The sequence below is a fragment of the Trichechus manatus genome, unplaced genomic scaffold, assembly GCF_000243295.1.
Source record: "Trichechus manatus latirostris isolate Lorelei unplaced genomic scaffold, TriManLat1.0 scaffold00004, whole genome shotgun sequence".
Lineage (NCBI taxonomy): Eukaryota > Metazoa > Chordata > Mammalia > Sirenia > Trichechidae > Trichechus > Trichechus manatus.
This window is the reverse complement of record NW_004443940.1, coordinates 11,291,890-11,318,333: the sequence shown is the minus strand read 5'-3', so window position 1 is coordinate 11,318,333 and position 26,444 is coordinate 11,291,890. Positions and strand designations below refer to the sequence as shown.

General features: G+C 43.3%; 1 protein-coding gene across 14 annotated transcripts in view; it reads left to right on the top strand.

Annotated features, from left to right (window-relative positions):
* DYSF (dysferlin) overlaps positions 1–26,444 on the top strand; it is a 247,256-nt gene that overhangs the window by 23,451 nt on the left and 197,361 nt on the right. For all 14 annotated transcript variants that reach the window (XM_004369223.1, XM_004369219.1, XM_004369221.1 and 11 more), the window contains exons 2-3: positions 2,462–2,517; positions 3,494–3,585. In XM_004369223.1, coding sequence (XP_004369280.1) covers positions 2,462–2,517; positions 3,494–3,585 — 148 coding nt within the window. The remainder of the gene's footprint in view (positions 1–2,461; positions 2,518–3,493; positions 3,586–26,444) is intronic.

Here is a 26,444-nt window from a genome sequence, read left to right as displayed (position 1 = left end):
CCTACCCTTCCCCCACTCCATCAGGGACTCTCTGTTGTGTTCCCTGTCAGGGTGGTCATTGGTGGTAGCCGGGCACCATCCAGTTCTGGTCTCAGGATGTTGAAGTCTCTGGTCTATATGGCCCTTTCTGTCTCTTGGGCTAATACTTTCCTTGTGTCTTTGGTGTTCTTTGTTTCCCTTTACTCTGGGTGGTTGGGACCAATTGATTCATCTTAGATGGCCGCTTGCTAGCTTTTAAGACCCCAGACGCCACTCACCAAAGTAGGATGCAGAACTTTTTCTTAATAAGCTTTGTTATGCCAATTGACTAGATGTCCCCTGAAAGCATGGTCCTCAGACCCCCACCCCTGCTACTCTGTCCCTCGAAGTGTTTGATTGTATTCAGGAAACTTCTTAGCTTTGGTTTAGCTGGTGAGGGGAATTTTTAAAAATTAAGATAAAATTCACGTAACATATCCACTTCTAGGTATATACCCAAAAGACTTGAAAGCAGAGATTCAAAAAGAGACTTGTACACCAATGTTCATTGCAGCACTATTCACAATAGCCAAAAGGTGGAAACCACCTAGATGCCCATCAACAGATGAATGGATAAACAAAATGTGGAACATACATACGATGGAATACTATTCAGCCAGTAGGAGAAATGAAGTCTTGATACATGCTGCAGTACGGATGGAGCTTGAAGACATCATGCTGAGTGAAATAAACCGATCACAAGAGGACAAATACTGTATGACCTCAGTTATACTAAAAGACAAGAAAAGGCAAAAGTATAGAGACCAAAGTTTATTAGTGGTTACCTGGGGTGGGAGGGAGGGAGTAGAAAAGAGGGGTGAACCGTGATGGAAAAATCGCATTGATTTAAGGGTAAGGTTGCACAGCCGATTATTGTAATTGCTGTCAATAAGATGTACACTTGTAAAAGGTTTAATTGACAAAAGTTGTGTGGTTAGATATATTTACAACAACAACAACAGCAACAAAAAGAGTAGCTGCTAATGCTGCTTATGTACAACCAAACACCTCATGGGATTTGGTTCCTTGGTTTGGAGGTTTAGGGTCATGATTTCATGGGACTTCCCAGTTAATTGGCCTAATAATGTGTTCAGTGCTACTGTTCTTCTTCCTAGTTAGTTCTGTAGTGTCTGGGGTCTTAAAAGCTTGCAAGCAGCTACCCAAGGATCAAACAATTGGTCTCTATTCACCTGGAACAACAAGGGAAGAAGGAGAGTCATAAGTAGGAGGAGGACATGGAATGTGTGGCTAATTGCTTTCATGAACAACTGTCTCCTTTGTGATGAGACCAGAAGAACTGGATGGTGTATGGCTACCATTACTGAACATTTTGATCAAAGATTCCATAGAAGAATCCTGATCAAAAGGGGGAAAATGCAGAATAGAATTTAAAAGTCTCACGGACTGTAGACTTTCTGGAGCCATGGAGGGTGGATGAACCCCTGAAACTATTGCCTTGAGATAACTTTTAAGCCTTAAACCAAAAATATCCCCTGAGCTTCTTAAAACCAAACAATAGTGTAGGTTAACTAGTAAAAAATGTCTGTCTTGAGCATTATGCTCTTTTCAGAACTATCTGTATGGGATCAAGTTGACAAGAGCAACTCGAAAGATTAGATAAGAACCTTAAGGGGCAGTGAGTTTATGTTAATGAGGAAGAAACAGAAAAGTACAGTGAGAATGGTTGCCTAACTCAGAGAATGTAATCAGTGTCACTAAATTGTACATGTAGAAACTGTTGAATTGGTGTGTTTTGCTGTGTATATTCTCAACAACAAAATAAGTAAAATTTAGAAAAAAATTCGTGTAAGATAAGATTCACCCTTTTAGCCATTTAAAAGTGTACAGTTTAGCTGGTTTTTAGTATATTCACAGTTTTGTGCAACCATCATCACTGTCTAATTCCAGAACGTTTTCATCACTCCAAAATGAAACGCTGTATCCATTAGTAATCACTCTCCGTGCCAGCCTCCCCCAGCCCCTGGCAACCACTAATCTACTTTTTGTCACTATGGTCCTATTCTGGACATTTCATAGAAGTGGAATCATACAGTATGTGAAGGTGAATTTTTAAAAAGAGAAATGGAATATTTTCTACGATCACTCATTTGTTACAATCAGAAAATTTACATTTAAAATTTTTATTTAAAAGTCAGGAATGATAGTAACAAGCCCCTGGAGAAGAGTCAGCCTGGGTGTTTTCTTTTAAACACCTCCTGACTGGGCTTGTGTTCCTTGGCCTCCAGCGGAGAGAGAAGCTGCGTGATTGGTGCTGGGGCACCTGCTGAGGCCAGCTGTCTGGGCAGGATTCTCAGGGGACAGGTTGGCTTTGTGAGGTCTCCCTTAGCAGGTGGGGAGCTGCTGTGAGCGTCTCAGAACCTAACTCGGTGGAAGGTGCAAGGGTGGGATATGTCTCTCAGCACTCTCCTTGTGTCTTTCCTAGGGGTGAAGAAGAGAACTAAGGTCATCAAGAACAGCGTGAACCCTGTGTGGAATGAGGTATGTGTGTACTTTCACCCTGTCTCCTCTTCTCCTTCTACTGCCTCTGCAGGGACAGGTCAGGGGGCCCCTGGGAGGTGGCTTTCTCTGTGGTATCATGAAGGAGAGGAGAGGCTGGAGGTCCAACGAGCCAACTAAATCCCTCTGGCTCTAGGAACCTGGGAAGAGGGTTGTGGCCTGGCCGGCCAGGTAAATAGAGGCATCGACCCTGGCATGTGGTGTGGGATGGGAAGGAGCAAGAGGCCCTTTGTCCCTTTTCCGTCAGCTCTGGCCACTCCTGCCTGCCTTGTCTCCCTCACACAGGCCGGTCTCCCTGCTCAAATCTCACCTCCTCCCCTCTGCCCTCCCTGATTAACCAGGTCCTCCTAGAGCTCCTGTGACCTCTTCCCTTTCCTCCGCCTCTCTGCATGTGGCTCCTTGTGTTGTCCTTTGGACGCCCTGGCAGCGTTGCGTGGAGGGGGTCAGGATGCGCAGGTGAGCCTTGGCTCTCAGGAGGATCATGGGTCCCTGGCTAGAACTTCCCAAAAAGGCACTAATCCATGCTGCCCACCAGCCTGGCTTCTGGACGACCACGTGCATCTTAAGGACCCTGCAGAGTTACCTGGCATTTTCTCTAGTTGTGCCCCCAGCCTGGCTTCTTGGGGACTGGTTGGAATTGAGTTGGGGGAAGGGGGCCTTGGGAATCTGACCTCTTCTCTCTTCCACTGCCTTGTGTTCTCACTGCCATCTCTGAAACCCTGGGACCCTGGTATTCAACTATCCACCCATCCACCCATCCATCCCTCCATCCCTCCATCCCTCCATCCCTCCATCCCTCCATCCTTCCATCCATCCATTCGTCCACCAACCCTCCCACCCATCCACCAGCATCACTCATGGATGCCTGCTCAGTGCCCTGGGGAATGAGGGTTAACTAGACACAGTCCTTTCTCCTTGGAGGCCACAGGTTAAGATGCCTTTTCTCGTTTTCTTCCAGGGCTTCGAGTGGGACCTCAAGGGCATCCCCCTGGACCAGGGCTCTGAGCTTCATGTGGTGGTCAAAGACCATGAGACGATGGGGAGGAACAGGTGAGACGGGTGAGGAAGGGGTGCTCTGAGGCCTGAAGGTGGATGCAGATTCCAGAATCCCAGCCTGGAGCCTCTTCCTGGCTCCCCTAGGGACTTGGATGTACCTGAGGGCTAGCGTTTCAACTCAGAACCTGCCTCTGTGGGCCTGATCCAGGGGTAGATGTTGGGGAGAAGACTGGCTGCAGCCCCAGGAAGTCACCCAGGGGTCAATATAAGAGCTGCCAGGCTGCAGGGAAGGGAAAATAAGCTAGAATCAGGTGTCCACATGTTGGCACAGATGTTGTGTGCTCCAGGGAGTAGGCATAGCCACAACAGCAGTGCTTACCTAGAGCTTAGTTGAGTGGCTAGCCCTTTGCTGAGTCTTTATATACAGTGTCTTTTTTTAATTGGGTAGGTATTATTATTACTGTAATTTCATTATGCATGGGGAAACTGAGGCTCCAAGAGATTGGGTAATGTTCCCAAAGGTTTGTGCTGGTGGAGCTGGGATTGGAGGGCAGGTCTTTGTGATGTGCTCATGCTGAGCCCTTCGTGCCTCTTGGATGCACCTGGAAGCCCCAGGAGGGTGCTGGACATTTCTGGAGAGTTCAGTTCCCTTGGTTATGCTGGAGTTGAGAGAGCTGAGTGAGACAAAGGCTGGAGAGTCTGGTTACTACAGGGCAGATGGAAGAAATGCATGTTTAATTTTTATTATCACATTCAGCATTTTCCAGGCCCAGCGGGAGATTTCTAAGACCACAAAGGCAGCATGTGAGCAGGGTTCCTGAACATATTTCTGATCAATTCAAGTGCCAGGCTGGTCCTCAGGGTGAGAGTAGGCCAGAGTCACAATTGGGCTATCCTGGCCCAGTGGGCTAGAGGTCACAGTGGAGGTGGGGCATTGCACCTTAGGGCCTCCTGTTGGCCTCCGTGGGTTATTCTTTAGCTCCTGGGGGGCAGCCAGCTCCCTGAAATCAGTACCCCACATGCCCAGTTCACTGCAAAACCAGTTTGCTGAAAACCAGTTCCTCGAACATCTAATTCACTAAACTTACCAATTTACCAAAAACTTCTTTCTTGTAACTATTTCAATACAGTTTTCTATTTTCCCAAGCATGTATCTTAATTTTGCATTTCCAGCAATTAAATATTAAATTTTAATTAAACTAAATTTAAATTTAAACTTACATTCATAAATATCTGAAGACTGTCAGAGGTTTCCAAAACAACAGTCAGGTGTGGAATTTTGACTTCATTTTAGGAGCAAGCGGGCTACGTGGCCTCCATAGCCATTTGCTGGAATGTAGGGTGCGTGAGGGTACACCAGTTTGGAGCTGTGGGAAGAGGGCAGGTTACCTGTGAGGTATCTGGTAATGCTCCCCATAATTAGATGCCAAAGTACATTTGCTGTATATGTGAAATGTGAGAAAAGAATCAAAGATTAAAAACTGTGAAGCTGTAAAAGGAAGAAACAAAATAGGAAGTGACAAGAGCAACCATTCCGGGTCGTATTACCCAATAAGCAAGGTATGCAAGGGTCCGGCTGTGCCTTCCCACCAATCTGCAGTGGAAAATTTCACCTGTTTCCCACCACATCAACCAACCAACCAACCAACCAACCCTTTGCCAGCGAGTTGATTCCGACTCATAGCAACCCTGTAGGACAGAGTAGAACTGCGCCATAGGGTTTCCGAGGAGCGGCTGGTAGATTTGAACTGCTGACCTTTATGGTTAGCAGCCAAGCTCTTAGCCACTGTGCCACCAGGGCCCCTACCGCATCAAAGATGCGGTGAAACCCATGTAAAATTGCTTACCACAGATTAGCAAGTAAACACAAGTCTGTGGTACCTTGCTCAACGCAAGCGGGTGCATATCGTGCTTACTGGTTAATCTGCCGCTGCATGCGACATATTAAATTTTGAAAGCAAGACGGAAATAAAAAAATCAAAAAACCGCAGTGAATTCAGTTCAGTGAACATTTTGAATTAAACACCTGTCACTGCCCTCAGGCTGTCACAGAGCATCCAGGAAGTACACAGGGAGACAGATGTGTGTGGTAGGCATGGTGGGTTACATTGACTAAAGGCTCAAATCCCACGCAGCCACCCCTCCATTTCTGGGGGTCCTGGCATGTCTCCTGTGAGTCCACTAGCCGTCCCCCTGGAGCCTCGTCCAGGCGATGAGCCGTAGGCCTCTGTGGCTGTTCACCCTCTCAGCCTCCCTCTCCCTCCCCGCCTCTCCCTCTTCTAACCTCCACACTGTCTCTGTTTCTAGATTTCCCGTCAATACCTCCCTCATTGTCTGCAGCGCTCACTTTGCACCTTTGTCTCATTTTTGTGTCTTGCTTCGCTTGTTTTCCTTCCTCCTCCTTTTTCTCCTTTTATTCTTTCTCACCTCCCTTCTTTCCCCCTCCTTGACCCTCATGTCCACTCTCTTCCCTATGGCTTCTGGGGAACTGACATTTCTAGGTTTTCCCAGATGACTCTTGGCAGTACTGGGGTGACCTCGTTAGGGCAGACTGGCCTGGTGGCCTGGAGAGGGTCTTGGGAAGCCCTCCATGCCTCAGGAGGAGAGCCTTGGTCTGGGAATGTCTCCAGACTGCGCAGCACTCCACCCACCCACAGGGACAGGGGCAGCCAGAGGAATCCCTGTGCCAACTGCAGGGGTGGGTCAACTTTGTGTCAATCAAATCAGGTTTTAAATGCACGTACGAGGAATTTCCGCAGCTGTGAATGGGAGGCACGTCAGCGAGCCCAGCTGGACAGGATGCTGGAATCGCAGATGCTGGAATCCTTTCCCAGGCACTGGAAAACTTTATGTTTACTCTGGGCTTCTCGGAGAGAAACTAAGGGAGGCCGCCCTGATCCCTGACCAGGTACCTCTGCTGAGGCCATGCATTTTGCCCTTTGGGACATTCAACCCCAACCAAACCAAACCAAACCAAACCAAACCAAACCAAACCAAACCAAACCAAACCGAACTGAACCAAACCAAACCCACTGTTGTGGAGTTGATTCGGGCTGATAGCAGCCCCATAGGGTTTCCAAGGCAGAAAATCTCTACAGAAGCAGACTGCCACATCTTTCTCCTGCGGAGCTGCTGGTGGCTTTAAACCACCGACCTTTCGGTTAGCAGTCAATTGCTTTAACCACCACGCCACCAGGGCTCCTTGACATGCAGCCTTGAACCCATTGCCATCAAGTCGATTTCGACTCATAGCGACCCTATAGGACAGAGTAGAACTGCCCCACAAGGTTTCCAAGGAGCAGCTGGTGAATGTGAACTGCCGACGTTTTGGTTAGCAGCCTGAGCTCTTAACCACTGTGCCACCAGGGCTCCAACATGCAGCCCAGGGCTCCTAATCCAGGCTACACAATAGAATCACTTGGACAGCTTTTAAATACATGAATGCCTGCGGCCCACCCCAGAGATTCTGATTTAATTAGTTTGGTGGGGGGTAGGGGTGGGGTGGGGGATGCTGTGGGGTCTTTTTAAACTCCCCAGGTGATTCTATTGTGCAGCCTGGGCTGAGAACCCGGCATCCAGACTCTAGACTAGCGCTGCCCGGTAGAACTTTCTGAGATGATAGAAATGTTCTATCTGTGCTGGCTGGCGTAACCGAGGAACTGAATTTTAATTTTCTTTAATTTAAATCAGTCTAAATTTAAATAACAACATGTGTCTAGTGGCTACTCTGTTGGACAGGGCACCTGTAGATTTTTAGAACAGTGTTCTAACCCTGGCTGCATCATAGAATCATCTGAAAGCTTTGAAAAATACCCCTGGCTGAGCTGCATTGATGAAACGCGAAACTCTGGAGTGGGGTGCAGGCATCAGTACTTTTAAAAACTGCCCAGGTGATTCCAGTGAGCACCCAGGACTGAGGACGTTTGTTTAGAGCAAGCGAGGCACTGCTGAAAGGAATTGCTCCCGATTTTTTTTCATGGATTGGCTGAGAAATAAATATAAACTGTCACCCTTGTAATAGTTTATGTATGTAATTATTGGTGGAACTAATCACCACAAAGTAATAATGGCTAAAGCTGTACATAGTAAAATTGTTTAGGGAATTTTAAAGCCGACGGAAGAACCCTGTTGATACCTGTAAACATTGGCTCAGGACAGTTGGACTCGATAGAAATAATTCCATAAAAGGACACTCAAAACAGCAGGGAGCTGTATTTGATCAAGCTCATTGTGGACCAAAAAGTAAAAAAAAAGATCTATGAACCAAATCTGTGTTGTGAAATTTACACAGAAAATAATTGTTCCCAGTAAAAGTAATTTTGGTAAAATAAAAATGAAAATGGTAAAAAACAAAACAAAACAAAAAAAACTTTATAGAAAATGTCTCAACAAATTGAAACTGCTTGCCACTGAATCAGCTCTTACTTATGGCAACCCCATGTGCGTTGGAGTAAAACTGTGCCCCATAGCTATAGTCTTCAATGGCTGATTTTTTGGAAGCAGATCGCCAGGACTTTCTTCTGAGGTGCTTCTGGGTGGGCTCCAACTTCCAACCTTTTGGTTAGCAACTGAGTGTGTTAACTCTCTGCACCACCCTGGGGACTCCATCAAAAAACTAAACTACATTAATTTAATTTGTTCTGGAAAATGCCTGTCGGTGGAAACTAATTATGGTGTGTGTACAATATTTTAGATTTAAAAGCTTCGCAAATATAAACATGTAAGTAACAATCTCCATGGGGTCGAAATATGCGGTTGTCAGACACCGCGGCCCAAATGTCTGATGCTCACCTTGACTGCAGCGACTCTAGCCACCAGTCCTAACTAGACCTCAGGGTAGGATGGCCAGATTCAACAAACAAGCGTATAGGACACCCAGCTAAATTTGAATGACCCAAATATTGCATGGGACATACGTACACTGAAAAGTTACTCATTGTTTATCTGAAGTACAAATTTAATTGGGCATGTTTGTTTCCTTGGGGGGTGGGTAGTGTAAGTGGTTTGCGACCGGCTCTGAAGGCTCAGGGGAAGATCCTTTCTTGTCTTTCCCAGCTTCTGGTGGTCCCAGGCATTCTTTGGCTTGTGCCAGTATAACTCCAATTTCTGCTTCCATCTTCCTTCTGTGTCTCTCTGGCTCTGTGTCTCTTCTCTTTTTATAAGGACACTAGTCGTATTGGATTAGGGCCCGCTCTATTCCAGTATGCCCTCATGTTAACTCACGACATCTGCAAAGACCCCATTTCCAATAAGGTTACATTCACAGGTGCTGAGGGTTAGGACTTGAACATATCTTTTGGGGGGACACAATTCAACCCATAACACTGGGCATTCTGGATTTTATCTGGCAGCCTGATCCCAGGGTGACTGTGTGCCCAGCCCTGCTTGCTTTAATCAAACTCTTTCGAAGGAGACCTAGATTTACACCAGGAATCAGTCAGGAGGCATACTGTAGCCGCTAAAGAAGCTTTCCTTTAGGTGTTCACAATAGCGTTCTCTTTGGAACAGTGTGATCCATTCACAACCTTTTAGAAACCTGGTGGCTCTATACAGTGGGGCGTGAAGGGCTTCTCAGCCACTCACAGAGCCCTGCCTGCCTTCACCTTTCCCTATGTTGCAGGCCATTGGTTGCCAGACCCAGGAGGCAGCTCACAAAAGCCCCCCTGAGCCTCGCTGATCCTTCCTCCTTCAGCTGCTCATCCTCCTACCCCAGCAGGGGGCTGGATGACCTGGTCCAGTGGAAAGAGTGTGGATTTCGGGACGAGCTAAGGTCTAGTCTTAATTAACTGTCTAGTACTAATTAACTGTGTAGCCTTGGGCAGATCACCTAGGCCGCTGAGCCTCTTTCTTCCTCTGTGTTGCTGTGTTGATGTTCGCTGTCATCCAGTCAGCCCCCAAACTGCTGCTTGCTTCTCGCCATGTGTTCCAGAGTAGATCTGAGCCCCATAGGGTCTTCTGGGCTGTAATCGTTATGGAAGCAGATCGCTAGGCCTTTCTTCTATAGCGCAGCTGGGTGGATGCAAATTGCCAACCTTTAGGTTGGTAGTTCAGCACAAATCGTTTGTGCCACCCTGGGGCCTTTGATCCTCCTTAAACAAAAACAAAACAAACAAAAAAGCCCGCTGCCGTCGAGTCGGTTCGGACTCACAGTGACCTTATAGGACAGAGTAGAACTGCCCATAGGGTTTCCAAGGCTGTAATCTTTATGGAAACAGACTGCCATATCTTTCTCCCAGGGAGCAGCTGGTGGGTTTGAAGCGCTGACCTTTTGGTTAGCAGCCGAGTGCTTTAACCACTGTGCTACTAGGTCTCCTTCTTGGTCCTTCTTTAAAAAAACAAACCCATTGGCTTAAAAAAAAAAACAAACAAAAAACCCATAGCTGTCAAATCAATTCTGACTGGTAGCAACCCTATCGGACAGAGTAGAACCGCCACATAGGGTTTCCAAGGAGCGACTGGTGGATTTGAACTGCTGACCCTTTGGTTAGCAGCTGAGCTCTTAATCACTGTGCCACCACGACTCCTATTAAATCAGTTGCAAAACTACATCTAAGGAACCTGCCACAAAGAGGCGCTTTATAAATGTTACTATCACTGGGTCCATCCCCCTGCCCTTATCCCCCTTGTGCTGCCCTCCTGCTGCCCCAGTTGCTTCTCCCACTGACCCAGCCCTGCTGTCAGCCAGCTGTGGTTTAAAAAAGGACTAAGTCATACTGAAGTGTTAGTGGCAGCCTATGGCTTAATGTTTTGCTCATTCTTAGAATCATTGCTGCTTTGCAATGGTGACCGTTCGGGCCTCATAGTAGAGTAGTGAGGAGATATTTGGGGGACGGTGGGTCTTCCTGACAGAAGCGGCTGTCTCCAGGAGGGCTGTCTCTGACCCTGGAGTAGGCTTGGTACCTCAGAGTGGAGGGGTGTGTGTGTGTGGGGGGGGGGCAGTGTCCTGGTGCCTCCTGGGACAATGGGCTTCATCTGTTGGGAAAATATCTGGGCTTCCAGGGAGGAGCTGAACATTGGGCAAGAACACATGTGAGATGGCCGAGGCGCCTGGGGGAGAAGGCCTGGCTAGTTGGAGTGTGCTGATGTGAGTGGGGTTTTATCCTGGGAGGAGAAGGTGGTCTAGGACCCCCAGGCTGTTTACTGGAGCTGGGCAGGGAAGGGGTAGTGGCACGAGAGTTCCCTCAGGGACCTCCTTCCACCAGTGAGTGCCCATCCTGGCACTGTCTGACCTGGACCTCCATTTCCGCATCAGCACAATGGCATTCACAGTACCTGTGTTGCCAGGTGGTTGTGCGGTTTAGATGAGATGATGCGTGTGTTAAGTGCCCACTCTATGCCTGGCACGTTGGACGTATTCAGTCTGTGGAGGCTGTTGGTAGCAGCACAATCTATGTAGGCACACAGATGTTTGTAAACCACACAAACATGTGAAGTCTGCTCCACATGCATGCCCCGTGTGGACACATGGGGGCAGCTGCATGTGCATGGACATACTGCATACATACATACACACGCTCTTTTATTTAAAAAATATAATGAATGTCACTGAATTGTACATACAGAAATTGCCGAATTGGTGTATGTCTTGTTGTGTACATTTTCAACAACAAAATAAAACAAATTGTTAAAAACACTAAAAAATAACTCCCACAACAGAATCAAAATTGCCAGCAATCTCCATTACTTAAAAAGTTACAGACAAAGTGTACCTTCTGCCATCCTCCTCCCATCCACTCCTTCCCTCCCTTCCAGAGGGAGCCAGTGCTAACAATTTGGTGTGTGTCTGTCTCAACGTTTCCTAAGCATATGCAGGCATCTGTTTACATACATGTATATACATCTACTTCTATAAAAATGGAATTAAGCTAAACATATTTGTGTGTAGCTTGCTTTTTGTCACTTCATCATGGACACTTTCCCAGGTCGGTATGAATGGATCAACCACATGTTTAAATGGTTGTGTGGCATTCCAAAGTATGGGTGTGCCAGAATTTACCCCACCGTACCCTTATTGACTGGTATTTACCGTCTTTCCAGTTTTTGCTCTCAGATGATTATACAGTGAACATCTTTATCCAAATGTCTTTATAGTATTTTTTCTCTAGGATAGGTCCTTAGAAGTGAGAGTACTGGATCAGAGAGCATGAGCATATAGCATAGATTCTGCCAAATTACTTTCCAAAAACGTTGTCCTAATTTATGCCCGCCAACTGTGTAAGACAGTGCCTGTTGATCTTATTTTTGCTAGTGTGATGGAGTATCTCATAATCTGTTTGTGTTTCCTTGATTGCTTGAAGGTCTTTTCATGGGTTTGTTGCTCATTTGTATTTCTTCTTCTGTAAATTGCCTATTGTGTTTTGGGTTGCTTATCTTTTTCTTATTAATTCAGTCATTTTGCATATTTGAGATTTTATTAGGACTATCAACGCTTTGTTGGTCTCATGTATGGAGGGTATTTTCTCCCTGCTAGTTACCATAGATAAACCAGCTAATTCATACTGGAGTGTTAGTGGCGGTGTATGGCTTAATGTTTTGCTCATTCTTAGGATCCTAAGGGTTGCTGCTTTATAGCCCAGACTCTGTTTGTCATAGTGTCATTCCCACACGAGTGGATTCTTACCCACACGTGCGTGTGTGCATACAGGCACCATTGAAAAAGTCAGAGTGGCGGCTTGCTGTTGTTGTTGTTAGGTGCCATTGAGTCCGTTCCAACTCATAGTGACCCTATACACAACTGAACGAAACACTGCCCGGTCCTGCGCCATCCTCACAAGATAGGTATGTTGGAGCCCATTGTTGCAGCCACTGTGTCAGTCCATCTCGTTGAGGATCTTCCTCTCTTTTGCTGACCCTCTACTTTACCAAGCATGATCTCCCTCTCCAGGGACTGGTCCCTCCTGATAACACGTCCAAAGTACGTGAGACGATGTCTCACCATCCTCGCTTCCAAGGAGCATGCTGGCTGTTGCTAGAAGCTGGAAAAAGCAGGCATAAATTCAGCCTGTTTTCAAAAAGCCAAATTGCAGGCCCCCCTTTCAGAAACCCTTGGGAGGTGTTGGGGAGGAATATTTATAGTTCACTATCCCATTTTTCTCGGCATGTTCAGAAGAGTTGACCATGTCCTTATTTTTCAAGAATTTTTATTAGTATATTTTGTGCTGGGCTCTCTCCAGGAAATCTTTGAGTTTTGGAATGATTTTTCTTTTGTTTTTCTCTGAACTGAAGTGGAAAACTACTTGGACTTACCCTTGGGCAGCCCCTGGGGAGCTAGACACTGGCTGTGTCATGGTTTGAATTATGTCCCCCAAAAAATGTGTGTATCAATTTGGCTAGGCCACGATTCCTGGTACTGTGTGATTTTCCAGTACGTTGTAAGCCTGCCTCTATGATGTTAATGAGGGAGGATGGGTGGCAGTTGTGTTAATAAGGCAGGACCTGATCTACAAGACTGGATTGTGTCAGGAAATAAACTTCTCTTCATTAAAACCATCCACTTGTGGTATTTCTGTTACAGCAGTACTAGATGACTAAGACAGGTGGGAAGGCTGCCAGAGACTAGGCAGGGTAGGGGGTGGGTGTACAGTGTCCCGCTGTCCCTCATTTCCTGCCCCTCAACGCCAGGCACGCACAGCTGAGGACTGCACTGGGGCTCACAGTGCTTCCTTGCTGGGGAACGTCAGCCTCCTCTGAGTGTGTGTGTCTCCTTCTAGGACAGGGAACTTCTGAGTTTCCTGTCATGCTTTACTCATTTAATCTAATGAGGGGAAGATGCAGTTCAGTCAGTGATGGGTTTGAGTTGTTTTACGTATGTACATATACATAACGTGTATGTATGTGTATATATCTACACATATTATATATGAGCATGTATATGTGTATGTATATGTACACCAACTCAAACCCATCACTGGCTCAGATGCACCTTCCGCTCAATAGATTAATGAGTATGTATAATGTACGTATGTGTATACATATATATACACATTTGTTGTTGTTAGGTGCTGTTGAGTTGATTCCGACTCATAGCGCCCCTATAGCACAGAGTAGAACTGCCCCATAGGGTTTCCAAGGAGTGGCTGGTGGATTTGAACAGCTGGTCTTTTGGTTAGCAGCTGTAGCTCTTAACCACTGCGCCACCAGGGCGCTCTCTCTCTCTGTATATCTATGTGATATATATGTGTGTGTGGTGTGTGTGTGTGTGTGTGTGTGTGTGTGTGTGTGATAGATAGATAGTAGTTAGCTGTCATCAGTAGATTGCGACTCATGGCAACCCCATGTGACAGAGTAGAACTGCTCCATAGGGTTTTCTTGGCTGTAATCTTAATGGAAGCAGATTGCTAGTCCTTTCTTCTGTGGTATTGCTGGGTGAAATGCCAACCTTTAGGTTAGCAGTCTAGTGCCAACTATTTGCCCCACATAGGGACTACATGTATATATATATATATTTGTATATATGTATGTATATGTATGTATGTGTATACACACATATATTTAATTAACATGTAGGGTTTTTTTTTTTTTTTTTAATTTCAAAGATAAAGAATGAGAAACTGACCAATGGAAACACTTTTGGATCTTTAAACAACTTTATACTTGGAAACTTATAGAAAAGTTGGAAAAATTGTACAAAGAACATTCATATACCTTTTACTCAGATTCACTTGTTAACATTTTACCCCATTTGCTATATGATATTCTTTCTCCCATTTGAGGGTCCTGCCAGCACTCCTGGGTCACCTTTCTTTGAGGTATTTAGGGGAGAGGAGCTTGTCTCATGTCCACTTCTGCTTTGTTCTAAGCTGTACCCTCTTCTCCCATCTTTCTGCTCCCTAGCATGGTGCTTGGCACCTGGGGCCTTTGTCCTTTCTGGGCTGTTCCACCCTGGGCTGCCCCATCCTGTCATTCTTTATGCTCACAGCGCTGCTGGCATATGGTGAAGGCCTTGGTGACTGATGGAGGGACTGCCCCCTCTCCCCACCGCAGGCCTGGAGACCGCTTTCAGCGGTCCTCAGCCATCGGCCACAGGGCTGCCTCTTTCTGATTGGTGGGTTTGTCAGACCTGCGCCCTACATTGGACCCTTTTCTTCTGCCTCTCCTCTCCTCTCCTCAGGGCCCAGCCTTCTAGGCCATCCCTGAAAACTCCAAATGCTATTCCTGCATAGCATAGATCACTAGACCACCTGGTCTCCTCTCCACATGAGAGTTTAGCCTGTCCGAAAAATACAGTTCATGAGCTTGTTAAAACAAAGTGACCACACATTCCTGATATCCTCAACAAAGAACCAGCAGGTTTGGAGTTAGACTTTTTCTTTAAGTTGAACCAGATCAAATATATAGGCTGGGCTCCTTCTCCCATGGATTAAGCAAACTAAGGACTCTTTTTTTTTTTCTATCATGATGTCACGTGCATTCAGGGGGCTCTGTGGTGTCCCAGAGGGTCCAGTGTGGGGTTCAAAGAAAAGCCTTTGAGTCAGGCTTTGCCTGCCTTTTTTTTTGTTTTCCAGTTGACATTGAGTCGTCTTCACCACCCAAGGACTTCACTTGCCTTGTTACTTGGGTGAAATCGGACAAGTTAATTGCTTTTCCAAGTCTCAGTTTCCTCATCTGTAAGGTGGATGGAACTAATAACAATACGCACCCCATAAGGCTGGTGTCAGTTTAAAGGAGGTAGTGTATGTCAAGTACTTGGCACTGTATGGAATATTCAGTCAGCAAGTGAGAGGGACAGTCTTTACTAGGTGGTAAGCTCCATGAGGGCAAGAACTAGGTTTTGCTGGAAGTGCTTAATAGGTATTTGTTGACTGAATAAATTATAATATCATTAAAAGAGTTTTCATGTTTCATTTTTAAATTTAATTTTTGAGTGGGTAAAACATTTAAGGGGTTATGAAAGCAGAAACTATACAAAATGCAGCAAAAATTCTCCCTGTCATCTTTGTCCCCCATTTGCTCAGTACTCAACCTTCCCCATAAATAACCAGTGTTCCTAGTTTCTTTTGTCTCATTCCAGAGTTCTTACATACCAGCCATCACCAATGTAGGTTCTGACTTTCTCCCTTTTGTATGCAATAGGTAGCATATTGTACAATCTTTCGTACTTTGTTTTTTAACTTAACAATGTATCTTGAAGACCTTCCACATAAGTACATAGTGCACTTCGTCATTGTTTTTATAGCTTCAGAGCCCTGGTGGCGCAGTGGTTAAAGGGCTCTGCTGCTAACCGAAAGGTTGGTGGTTTGAACCCATCAGCTGTTCCAAGGGAGAATGATGTGGCAGTCTGCTTCTGTAAAGATTACAGCCTAGGAAACCCTATGGGGCAGTTCTACTCTGTCCTATTGGGTCACTATGCGTTGGAATCGGCTTGATGGCAATGGGTTTGGTTTTTTTGGTATAGCTCTCCACTGTATGACTGCACTGTTCTTTACTTACCCCGTCTTCTATGGTGGGCATTTGGGTTGTGTCCAGTGTTTTGCAAACAATGATATAATAAGGCCCAACGTTATTTAAATAAAATTGTCTGGATTTCTTTGTGCTTCGTTAAAATAAGCTTACTTGGCCACCTTCATGCCCATGCTCTGGCATACAGCTTCAGGCTCAGACTTGGGGGCCTCCACCCCATAGCTCTTCCCCTTCTTCTGATAGGGCGGTAGCACTACTGGATGATGAATTTGAGAGCTAGTTCTTTTTTCATGAAGGAAAAATGTGTGCCTAGTCAATATGTAAACTACCTTGGCCTCCTCCCTCCTCCCCCACGCCAACCCCTGACTTCCCTTTCTGGGATGCAGCAGTTCTCTCAATCCCTACACTTCTCCAGCCCCCACATTCCAGTGGCCCAGAGCACAGAGGCCAGAGAGATGACCAGGTCTGGGAGGGTGGGAGAGCCAGTGGCATTTTTCTGCCAGCAGGCTGCACAGGGTGGGAGCGGCCAGGGCCCAAGGCCTTTCCTTCCACCCTGCAATGCTCAGAGCTGGCTCCCGGGCAGCCAGGGCCCTGGGCAGGACCCCCTCAGGCTCCTCCTTGCCTCTTTTGGCCTCTATTGAATCCTGTCTGCCACACGCACCACTGGTTGGTGCCCATGAATGTGTGGCATCCCTGGTGAGCCTCAGTCATGATCTCCTGTGGCTGTGTTGACTTCAAACGGGGGTCTTCTCAGGGGTCTGAGCCCTTCTAGGCCTGAGGCCCCCTGGGTAAAGCCACCTTTCCTCCATCCTCTGTGGAATGAATAAATGGTGACTATCAGGATTTCCTGGAATCCTTCAAGCCTCAGACCCACCCCACCTTTCCAAGGAATCCCCCCTCCGCTCCTCCATCCCCTCCTCTCTGAGCAGTCCTTCTTCCCCACTGCCTGCTCATGTGAGGGCCTGCCTCTCCCGGACTCCCAGGGACTTGATCCCCACAACCTGCTCCTTAGGCTTTGGCACAGGCAGCCCTTCCCCCTTGGAGAGTGAGAACAACTGAAACCATTCAGCTCCTCGAAGAGACTGGACCCAGGGCCTATGGGGGTGGTTGCGTTTCATGGCCCAAGAAGACATCTAACGGAGGAAATAACAAGCTGTCAGTCCTAGGCTCTCTGGCCAGCCCGGAGGTGCCTGGGCTGGTAGGGGTGGGGCCGGTGCTTCCTTCTGCATTTCCGCCCATTGTTCTCCATCCCACTTCTGGGAATTCTCCCCAGTCTTGGGCTGTGAAGGCTGGGCACCAAGAGGGAGCAGGAAGAGGAGGTCTGGTTTGCTCTGTGCCCTGTGGCTTGGCCCCTTCGCTGGCCCCCGCAACTTGAGGACCCCTAAGCTGGAGTCTAGCCACCACGTATAGCTGGCTGTTTGAGCAGAACTGCTACCCCGTCTCTGTTTCCCCTCTGGCACGGCCCAGCCTCTGGGTCCCCCAGGCTAGAAGCTTCAGAGACCAGGGTTTTCACCACTGGGAAATGGGAAGCCTGAGTTCTAGGCTTAGGCTCTGCCATCCACCTCCTTGACAAGCCACTCGGCTCTGCGGCCCCAGTTTTTCTGTGGACAGGGTGACTCAGATCTCTGCTGTTGCATGGATTCATGGGTCTACTACACCTATTGCCTGGTCTCCCCCCTCCCGATTTTTTTTATTGTGGTAAAAATATATATAACAACGTTTGCCAATTCAGTGATTTTTACATGTACAATTTAGTGGCATTGATTACGTTCATCATGTTTCACAACTTACCCTGTCCTTTTCCAAATTATTCCACCACCATTAACAGAAACTCAGTGCCCCCTAAGCAATGACTTCCTTTGTCCCCTCTCTCCCATCCCTGATAATCACTAATAAATATTGGTCTCTATACATTTGTCTGTTTCATATAAATGGGATCATATAATATTTGTCCTTTTGTGGCTGATTTATTTCACTCAGCATAATGATCTCAAGGTTCATCCATGTTGTGACATGTATCAAGACTTAATTTCTCTTTCTGGCTGAGTAATATTCCATTGTATGTATATACAACATTTTGTTTATCTGTTCATCTGTTAATGGACATTTAGATTGTTTACATCTTTTGGCTATTGTGAATAGTACTGCAGTGAACATTGGTGTACAATTTTCTGCTTGTTTTCCTGCTTTCACTTCTTTTGGGTATATACCTAGGATAGGGATTGTTGGGTCATATGGTAGTTCTATGTTTAACATCTTGAGGAACCATCAAGCTGTTTTCCACAGCAGCTGTACCATTTTGCATTCCCACCAGCAATGAATGAAGGTTCCAATTTCTCCACACCTGTTATTTTCCATTTTTTTTAAATCAAAGCTATTCTAGAGGGGTGAGATGGTATCTTGTTTTTGTTTTGATCTTCATCTACCTGATGGAGTCCCTGAATCACAAGTCCCTGGGTGGTGCAAACAGTTAATGCACTCATCCACCCAAAGGCACCTCGGAAGAAAGGCCTGGGGATCTACTTCTGAAAAATCAGCCATTGAAAACTCTATGGAGCACAGCTCTGACACAGTCCACTCAGTGGCAACTGGTTTGGTTTGCAGACCCAGCATACACTTAGTCATCTTGTGGGTTCCTTTGCTAGCAAGGTAATAGTGATGTGTGCTCAAGATCAATTTATCTAATTTTTTTTTAAAGGCTAAAGGGAGAGATGTTCACTAATATTTGTTCTAGGGCTCTAATGCTAGGTATCATATTTTCTAGAATTCAGGCTGACTTATATTCCTTTGTTGCAGGGAGCAGGCTTTGGATCACTGGTAGGTCTCCTGCAGTCAGGGATGGGCAGCTAGGTCTCTATCCCAGGGCTCAGTGCAGGGTCCCAAGGGGGCTGTGGTGGGGGGACACCTGTCGCCAGTGTGTTGATTGAATAGTGTCCTAAGGATCCAGGCAATGTCAAAAAGACCAGGCATTGGGAACCATATAACTAATGTTATCGAGAAAACTTGAACACCCCGTTTCAAATTAAAACTGAGAGGTTTATTAAGGGTTCAAAACAATTGCAGGTGGGGAACTATGTAGCCCATTGAAAATGGAGCCATGTAGTCCTGGCGCAGTTTCGTTATACAAGTGTTCTTATGGTGTAAAAAGAGGAACCAAACCATAGGGAGGGCAATTACAGGAAAATCAATGGATATTGTAATAATCACACCCTGACTGGTTACTGATTGTTAACAGGTAGTTAGTGATTACGGATAGTTTCACAGAGTGCTTACATCATAGCCATGAGATGGTCACTGATGAATCGAGTAGTCTGTCACGTGGACACGCTTGCTACTATAGTTTACTCTAGTGGCTGCTTGAATGATCAAACATGTAAACATTGGACGCCATACCGTAATTGTGACTGGTCACCACTGAGTGTTTTCCTTTTACTTTGGCATAGTGGAGTTCTCCTCTTCAGGCCGGGCTGGTCTCATGTTTGCTTACAAAGGAGTAACTCGTCTTCTGCACGGTTTCCCTAGCTTCGCCATGCTTTAGAGGGAGACACTCTGGTGAGCTTGAAAAAGGGGAGGGAAAGAGGTGACAGTGTCAGGTACAATGGATCAGAGGCACAAGGGCTGACTCATTTTTTTCAGTCCCTCAAATGGGGTGTCATCAAGGTCATCACTAGAAACCCCTATGGGGCAGTTCTACTCTGTCCTGTACGGTCACTACGAGTTGGAAATGACTTGACAGCAACGGGTTTGGTGGTTTGTTTTTTTTTTTAATGATGACAATGACTATTAAAATCATAATTTGAATGAACAAAATTGTCTCTAAAAGTAGTTTTATAAAAAGAGGGCTGGATTCACAAAAGAAAAACCAAAATGTCAAAACAGGGAATTTATGCTAAAAATGTAATTTGATAATAGTGAAAAGGAAGGTTTGATAACAAAAAGGAAACCTTAAGTATTTTAACAGCTCATTCCTGAAGTATCTAATTTATGTAGAAATTTTAAGCAATAGGTATAACTGTCATCATGGAACATAAGACAAATAAGGTAGTTGATCTGTTCAATTAACAATAAGCATACGCACTAGGCAGCATTAACTTCTAGCATTTATGTGGGAAAAAACATTATATCAAAACATGGGATAACTTGAAGTTTATGGAGTAAAGCAATTAAAAACAATATAGGGAATAAAACATAGAAAAGTAAAGAAATTAATATCAGTAAAGTTCATCTATGAGTTCAGTTTAAATATTTTTTTTAGTTTTCTCCTATGGAGCTAATTTTGGTTTCGTGCCATCAGCCAAAGTCTGTGAACCCATCAGCTTCTACATAAGAGTTCTAGAAATTATGATTCAGTCTAATCACAGTCGTTTTCATGAGTCCATTATAGTCTGTCTTTTTGTTGAGATATTTTGTTCGAATGTCCTCAGTAAATCAGCAAAGTAAAAACTTACTGCAAATGACAAAACTTAACATGGTCACGATTAACTTACAATAATAATAGTTGTTAAAAGTGAAAGACCTTATGGGAATTACAAAAGTAATTTAAAGCCAAAAGTCAATTCAAAAAAATCTCTAAACATAATAATTAACCTTATTTTCAAAAGAGCTTCAGATATAACACATAATAACCTTGAGACATAACAGTATATAGTCAGGATATAACAAGAATATACCAAAATTATCAAGTCTCTAAATATCTGAATACTAGTAAAAAAAAATTTCGTGGGTAAACAATGTGAATTCCCTAGTCAAACCATCGGCTTTGATGATGTTAGATTAAAAAAAAAAAAAAAAGTTGTAACTAAGTTAGCAATTGAAATAATACAATCATGTCATAATAGTATGTGTTTGCAATCTAGTATCAGGCATATATTACTAACATATAAATTCTAACTTAAAGAAAACTTGGTATTTTTCTTGATTTGACAACATGTTTCATATAATTCATAACATTTAAAATAAATCCTTTGGGCTTTTTATGAAGTTTTAAAGTTGTAAGAAGTTTATCACAGATTATTGAGAAACAATACTTAAGTTATTTAAAGCAAAGATTTTAAAGGTAAAAAACCTTAGTACCCTCAAAACTATGAGGCTTTATTTTGACTTAGGACCTTTAATTTAATGAGGTTGAACTCTTGTCTTTGAGGCAGATTGTATGAAGAATAAAATTAAACTCAATTTACTAACTAAGGAAAATTTCGTTATTTTGATCGTGAGAAACTCAACTTTTTGTTTTATATGTTATTTGACATTGAAAGTTGTTAAAATTTTTATGAATTAACTTACTAAACTTTAGTTGTAATAACTAAGAACTTTAACTATTTTAAATAGATTTCTTTTTGAAATCTCTTCTCTAGTTGTTTATTGTTAGAAAAGTGAAAGTTAAACCCTTTTTTAAATTAACAAAATGAATTTAATTCATCATTTTCTAAAAACAGACACTTTTTAATTTTGTAAGTGCTTATTTATCATTAAACCAACTAGAAACATCATAGCTTAAATTCAACAATACTATTTACAGGTAGAAAACTATTACCTTCCTCTTTTCATGTTTCATAGAATCTGGTAAAGAGAGGTTTTGTGAAGAGATAGTTTTGAATTAACTTAAAGGCCTGGTTGTACTAACCAAACAAATGATTTATCTTCTTCTGTGTACTTTTAAATAGACTATTACGTAGCTACCGTAGGCTCAACTCATGGCTTTTAAGACAAGATAAAACTTAGACATAAAACAAAAACTATATAAATTGACACTATTATTTGTTGAGAACTAAGAAGTACGTTAAAAATTTCATGAAATTAATCAAGGCAAATCTGGAAAACAAACAACTATAGACATTTATTGATAAACAGACAATTACCAATAAGTAACTAGGTGGCCTGAGTTTTGGGGAAAAAAAAGGAGAACAAAAGTCTGTATACAGAAAACAACTTCCAATTCTTCTTAAATGTTATAAATTTTTTTTTTTTCAAACTGTGAATTTAGATCATTTATTCCCTCCTTTCAATGCTGAGCTAAAGAACTTGGGCCATCCAGGAAACTATTTTGAGAGACCATGAGTGTTTGGAGGGTAGACAGAGTTGTTTCTAATTAATGACTCTCCTTTTTGTAGCTTTAATGTTATTAAAGAAAAGATCTTTGTTAGTTCCCCTGAGGCTGGTTATGCTGACGGTTGCTGGCCTCCTGTGGGCAGTAGAGAGTTGAATTTCTTCCTGTTCTTTTTTAACTCAAAACATTTTTTTTTAAGATGACCTGCTTTTTACAATAAAAACAAACAATAGATTTGCTGTCTAAAAGATCGTTGGCTTGTATTTGAAGTTTTTGGAGTTGTAAAACCATCAGCTTATCTGGTTGTATTTGTGAGACTTTTTGTTTAAATTGTTCCTTTTTTTTTTTTTTAAATTTATAACAATCTTTTTGTTCCTAATACCCAGGTTCCTTGTAGTAATTGCAAGCACTGGGAAGGAAAAGATTAGATGGAAACTCATTTTCTCAAAGTGATTACTAAAGTTTTAAATTATTTCCAAACACACTCAATTGGCAGCATTTAGAATAGTTACTAAGTATACTAAAAAACAATCCAGAACAACAATCCTAAATACCTTAGCCCTGAAAACTTTAGTTATAAAAACTTAGTTTTTAGTAATTCAGTTTTGAAGGATTAGTAGTTCAGAATCAAGTTTACAGAAAGAGGAATTATCTCTGACAGGACAGAAAGAGGAATTTTCACCAATGAGAGCAGAAAGAGGAGGTACCTTGAAGAGCAAAAAGAGGAAGTATTACTAGGTAGACAGAAAGAGCAGTTGTAGAGTTTGAACAAATATTATATCAATATTTGTTAGAAGTTCTAAAATACCAATTAAAACTATTGAAGGCTTGAGCTTGTTTAAAGTTTAGGACTTTCAGACTTAGCAATCTAGTGGGGACTATCAATAATCACCCATTATTTAATCAACTAAACCAACCAACTAAGTTACATCTTATTACATTAATCAATAAATAAGCAATTAACAGTCTTAACAGCTTATGGGGTCCAAGATTCCACAAACTCAAAAACTCTCAGGATAAACAGTACTTGATTGTTGTTACTAATGAAGATAAGATTTATACAAGTAATACTTGGGGATGTCTCCCCTGGACAAAACAAAACAGAACAAACACAAATTCTTGGAGAATTCAAACACAAAAAAATGTGAAATTTGATCTGAGAAGTTACTCACCTGTTTGCTGTTTTCATGGATGAGTTTTTGAAGATTCTTGAGGATGTTAAAACTTGCTCTTAGAGACTGAAAAGGTGCATGAAGAAAAAACTTTGTGTACTTAGAGAAATGAAAGTAACTTTTTAGCAAGTGATGTCAAAAGGACAAAAAGAATTCAGTGTTAGAGAGTTTGGGTAGAAGAGATTAGTCAAGACTTGTAATAGCCTTCGGGAATGTACCCCAGCAGCTAGGATAGCGCTCTGGAATTCTCCCAGTTTCTCTTGCTAGAAAAGCAGAAGTTAAAGTCTCTTGTGGCTTCTGGCCAGAAAAGAAAAATTGCATACACTTTAAAAAGTGGAAGTTAGGATGAATTTCAGGCTTCAACTCTTGAAAAATTCAGGCATTAGCTCTGAAAACTCAGACTTTAGATTTTAAAATTTTTCTATGTATCCAGTTCAGCTTAAGTTACTTAAAAGGGTTCTGGAGCCTAATTTAAGTTGACATATTATAAAATAATAAAAACTTTACCAGAATGAATTTATATTAAAGTCTTCAAAGTAGCTATTAGAAGCTTAGGCACACTAAGCAGTTTCTCTAAGACTTAAAAGACTTCCTTATGAGAAAAAAACTAATAACAGCTAGTCATGGCTTTTGAGACAAGACACACAAAAACTTGAACATGAAATGAGATAACCCCTCACCAAGACTGCAACCACACATGTGAAAACCTTTCTGGAGTCTTTCACCAAAAAAACACACTTGAAGAAGACTTAATGGGCGTTTAAAGAAAAACACAGTGAGTTCATACAGCTTGAACCAAGCTGCAATTAGCCAGATAACAAACTTGTCAAAATGCTCTCGAGTGAGCCGAAAGTAAAGAGATAACAGACTGTTAACAAACCTCAGAGGACTTCGAATGCAAAGAGGGCAGAGATCCTTGGTCCAAGAGATTATACCTGGAAATGACTCTCAAGAGCTGGGAAAGTGGATTGAGCATGCAAAGGGCTCGTCCGGGCACCAGTGTTCCACAGTCCCATCCTGGGGTCGTTTAGCAGGCAAATTGACTTTGGATCCCATGTCGCTGATGCCAAAATGCTGTCAAGAGAAACTCAAACACTGTTACAAGTTAAAACAGAGAGGTTTATTAAGCGTTTAAAATAATTGCAATTGGGGAACTGCATAGCCCATTCAAGATGGAGCCCTGTTGTCCCAGGGCAGTTTCATTATGCAAGTATTCTTATGAAGTAAAAAGAGGAACCAAACCATAGTAAGGGCAATTACAGGAAAATCAATGAATATTGTAATAATCACACTCTGGTTACTGATTATTAATAGTATACCCATTGCCATCGAGTCGGCTCCAACCCATAGCGACCCTATAGGATGGAGCGTAGAACTGCCCCATAAGGTTTCCAAGGAGCAGCTGGTGGATTTGAACCTCCGACCTTTTGGTTAGCAGCTGTATCACTTAACCACTGTGCCACCAGGACTCCATTAATAGTATAGTTAGTGATTACAGATAGTTTTACAGGATGCTTATATCATGGTCGCAAAATGCTTACGTGTATTTTCTTTGTCTATCTTGCAAAAATATCTTGTTGGCAACATCACCCAGATGGCACTCTTCCTGAGTACGTGTGTTTTGAGGGGTGCAGATGGTCACATGGTTAAGACTCCTCAGAGCATATGGTTTCACATCCTGGTTTTGACCACCGAGGAAAAACATATTTTTCTCAAAAAACATAGCTGTTAGTCTAGAATCCAGATTAAAATTAGATAGCATGGTCAGCATATTATGCCTCTGTCTCACTGAGTGCACTGAAAGTTGTCTTTTCCTGAGACACTGATAAGGCTTTAATATCCAGATATATAAACTCCTACAACTTAACAGCAAAATGACAAACGATCTAATCAAAGAATGGGGAAAGAATTTGAACAGACATTTCACCAAAGAAGATATACAAATGGCCAACAAGCACATGAAAAGATACTCAATGTCATTAGTCATTACAGGCAGTCGCCAGGTTGAGAACGAGATCCATTCCTAAGTCTTTGGCTTTAAGTCGAATTTGTAGGTAGGTCGAAACAGGTACATATGGTTCTAAGCGTCAGTTAGTCAAATGTTAGTATATAGTGTATATTTTACCTTTCTATGCATATAGGGTCGCTATGAGTCGGATTCGACTCGACAGCAATGGGTTTTTTTTTTTTTGGTTTTATGCATATAAAGGAGCCCTGGTGGCAGAGTGGTTAAGTGGTCGGCTGTTAACCACAAAAGGTCTGCAGTTCAAATCCACCAGCCGCTCCTCAGAACCCAATGGGGCGGTTCTTCTCTGTCCTATAGGGTCGCTATGAGTCAGAATGGACTCTACAGCAGCAGATTTGGTTTTGTTTTTTTAATGCATATAAAACACTTAAGAAACACAAAGTAGTGTGTGCGTTCGTTATTATGAACTATTGTATTTCACTCGAACTTTTAATGTAATAAGCTTTATGGCAGTCAGTTCTTAAGTATGAGTTGTCTGTAAGCTGGCCGTTTGTAACCTGGGAACTGCCTGTAGTTGGTTTAGCATCCAAATGCACCACCCTGGGACTCCTGCTGATTCTGAGCGGGATGGAAATGGAGGAGTTCTACAGTTGAGAAGCAAAATGCTTAAACAGTCAGTTTAAACAAGCAACTAATTAGGTCAAGATAGGAGTTTATTTCATAGGGTTATAAAAACCCATATTCAAATCAGTTGTTATAGAGATCAGAAAAAGGATGGTCCCAGATGACAGATGCATTGTTCATCAATTAGGAAAAACGAATTAAGAGGCAAATGGTAAGAGTTCATCTGTGGCTGTTTCTTGGACCAATAAGGCTTTGTGCCCTGTTGTGGTCTGATTCCCAGGGAGCAAGCAGGAATCTGATGCAGACGCCAGGTGACAGGCTGTGACTGAAGCAGGCTGCTCACTGCCACTGATTGCCCCCTCCACTGCAGAGATGCAGAATAATTGTGTCTTAATTTCCTAATGCTGCTGTAACAGAAATAACCACAAGTGGGTGGCTTTAAAGAACAGAAATTTATTTTCTCACAGTTCAGGAGGCTAAAAGTCCAAATCAAGGTCTCAGCTATGTCGATTCCTTCCTTGTTGGTAGCCCTGGGGGTGTTCCTTAGTTCCTTGGCGATCCTCATATGGCATCTGTCTTTCCCTGGTGTGTGTGCCGCTGTGTCTAATCTGCTCTTTTTATAACTCAGAAGTGATTAGCTTTAGAACCTGCCCTATTAACATATGATCTGATTTACATAACAAAGAAAACTCTATTTCCAAACAGG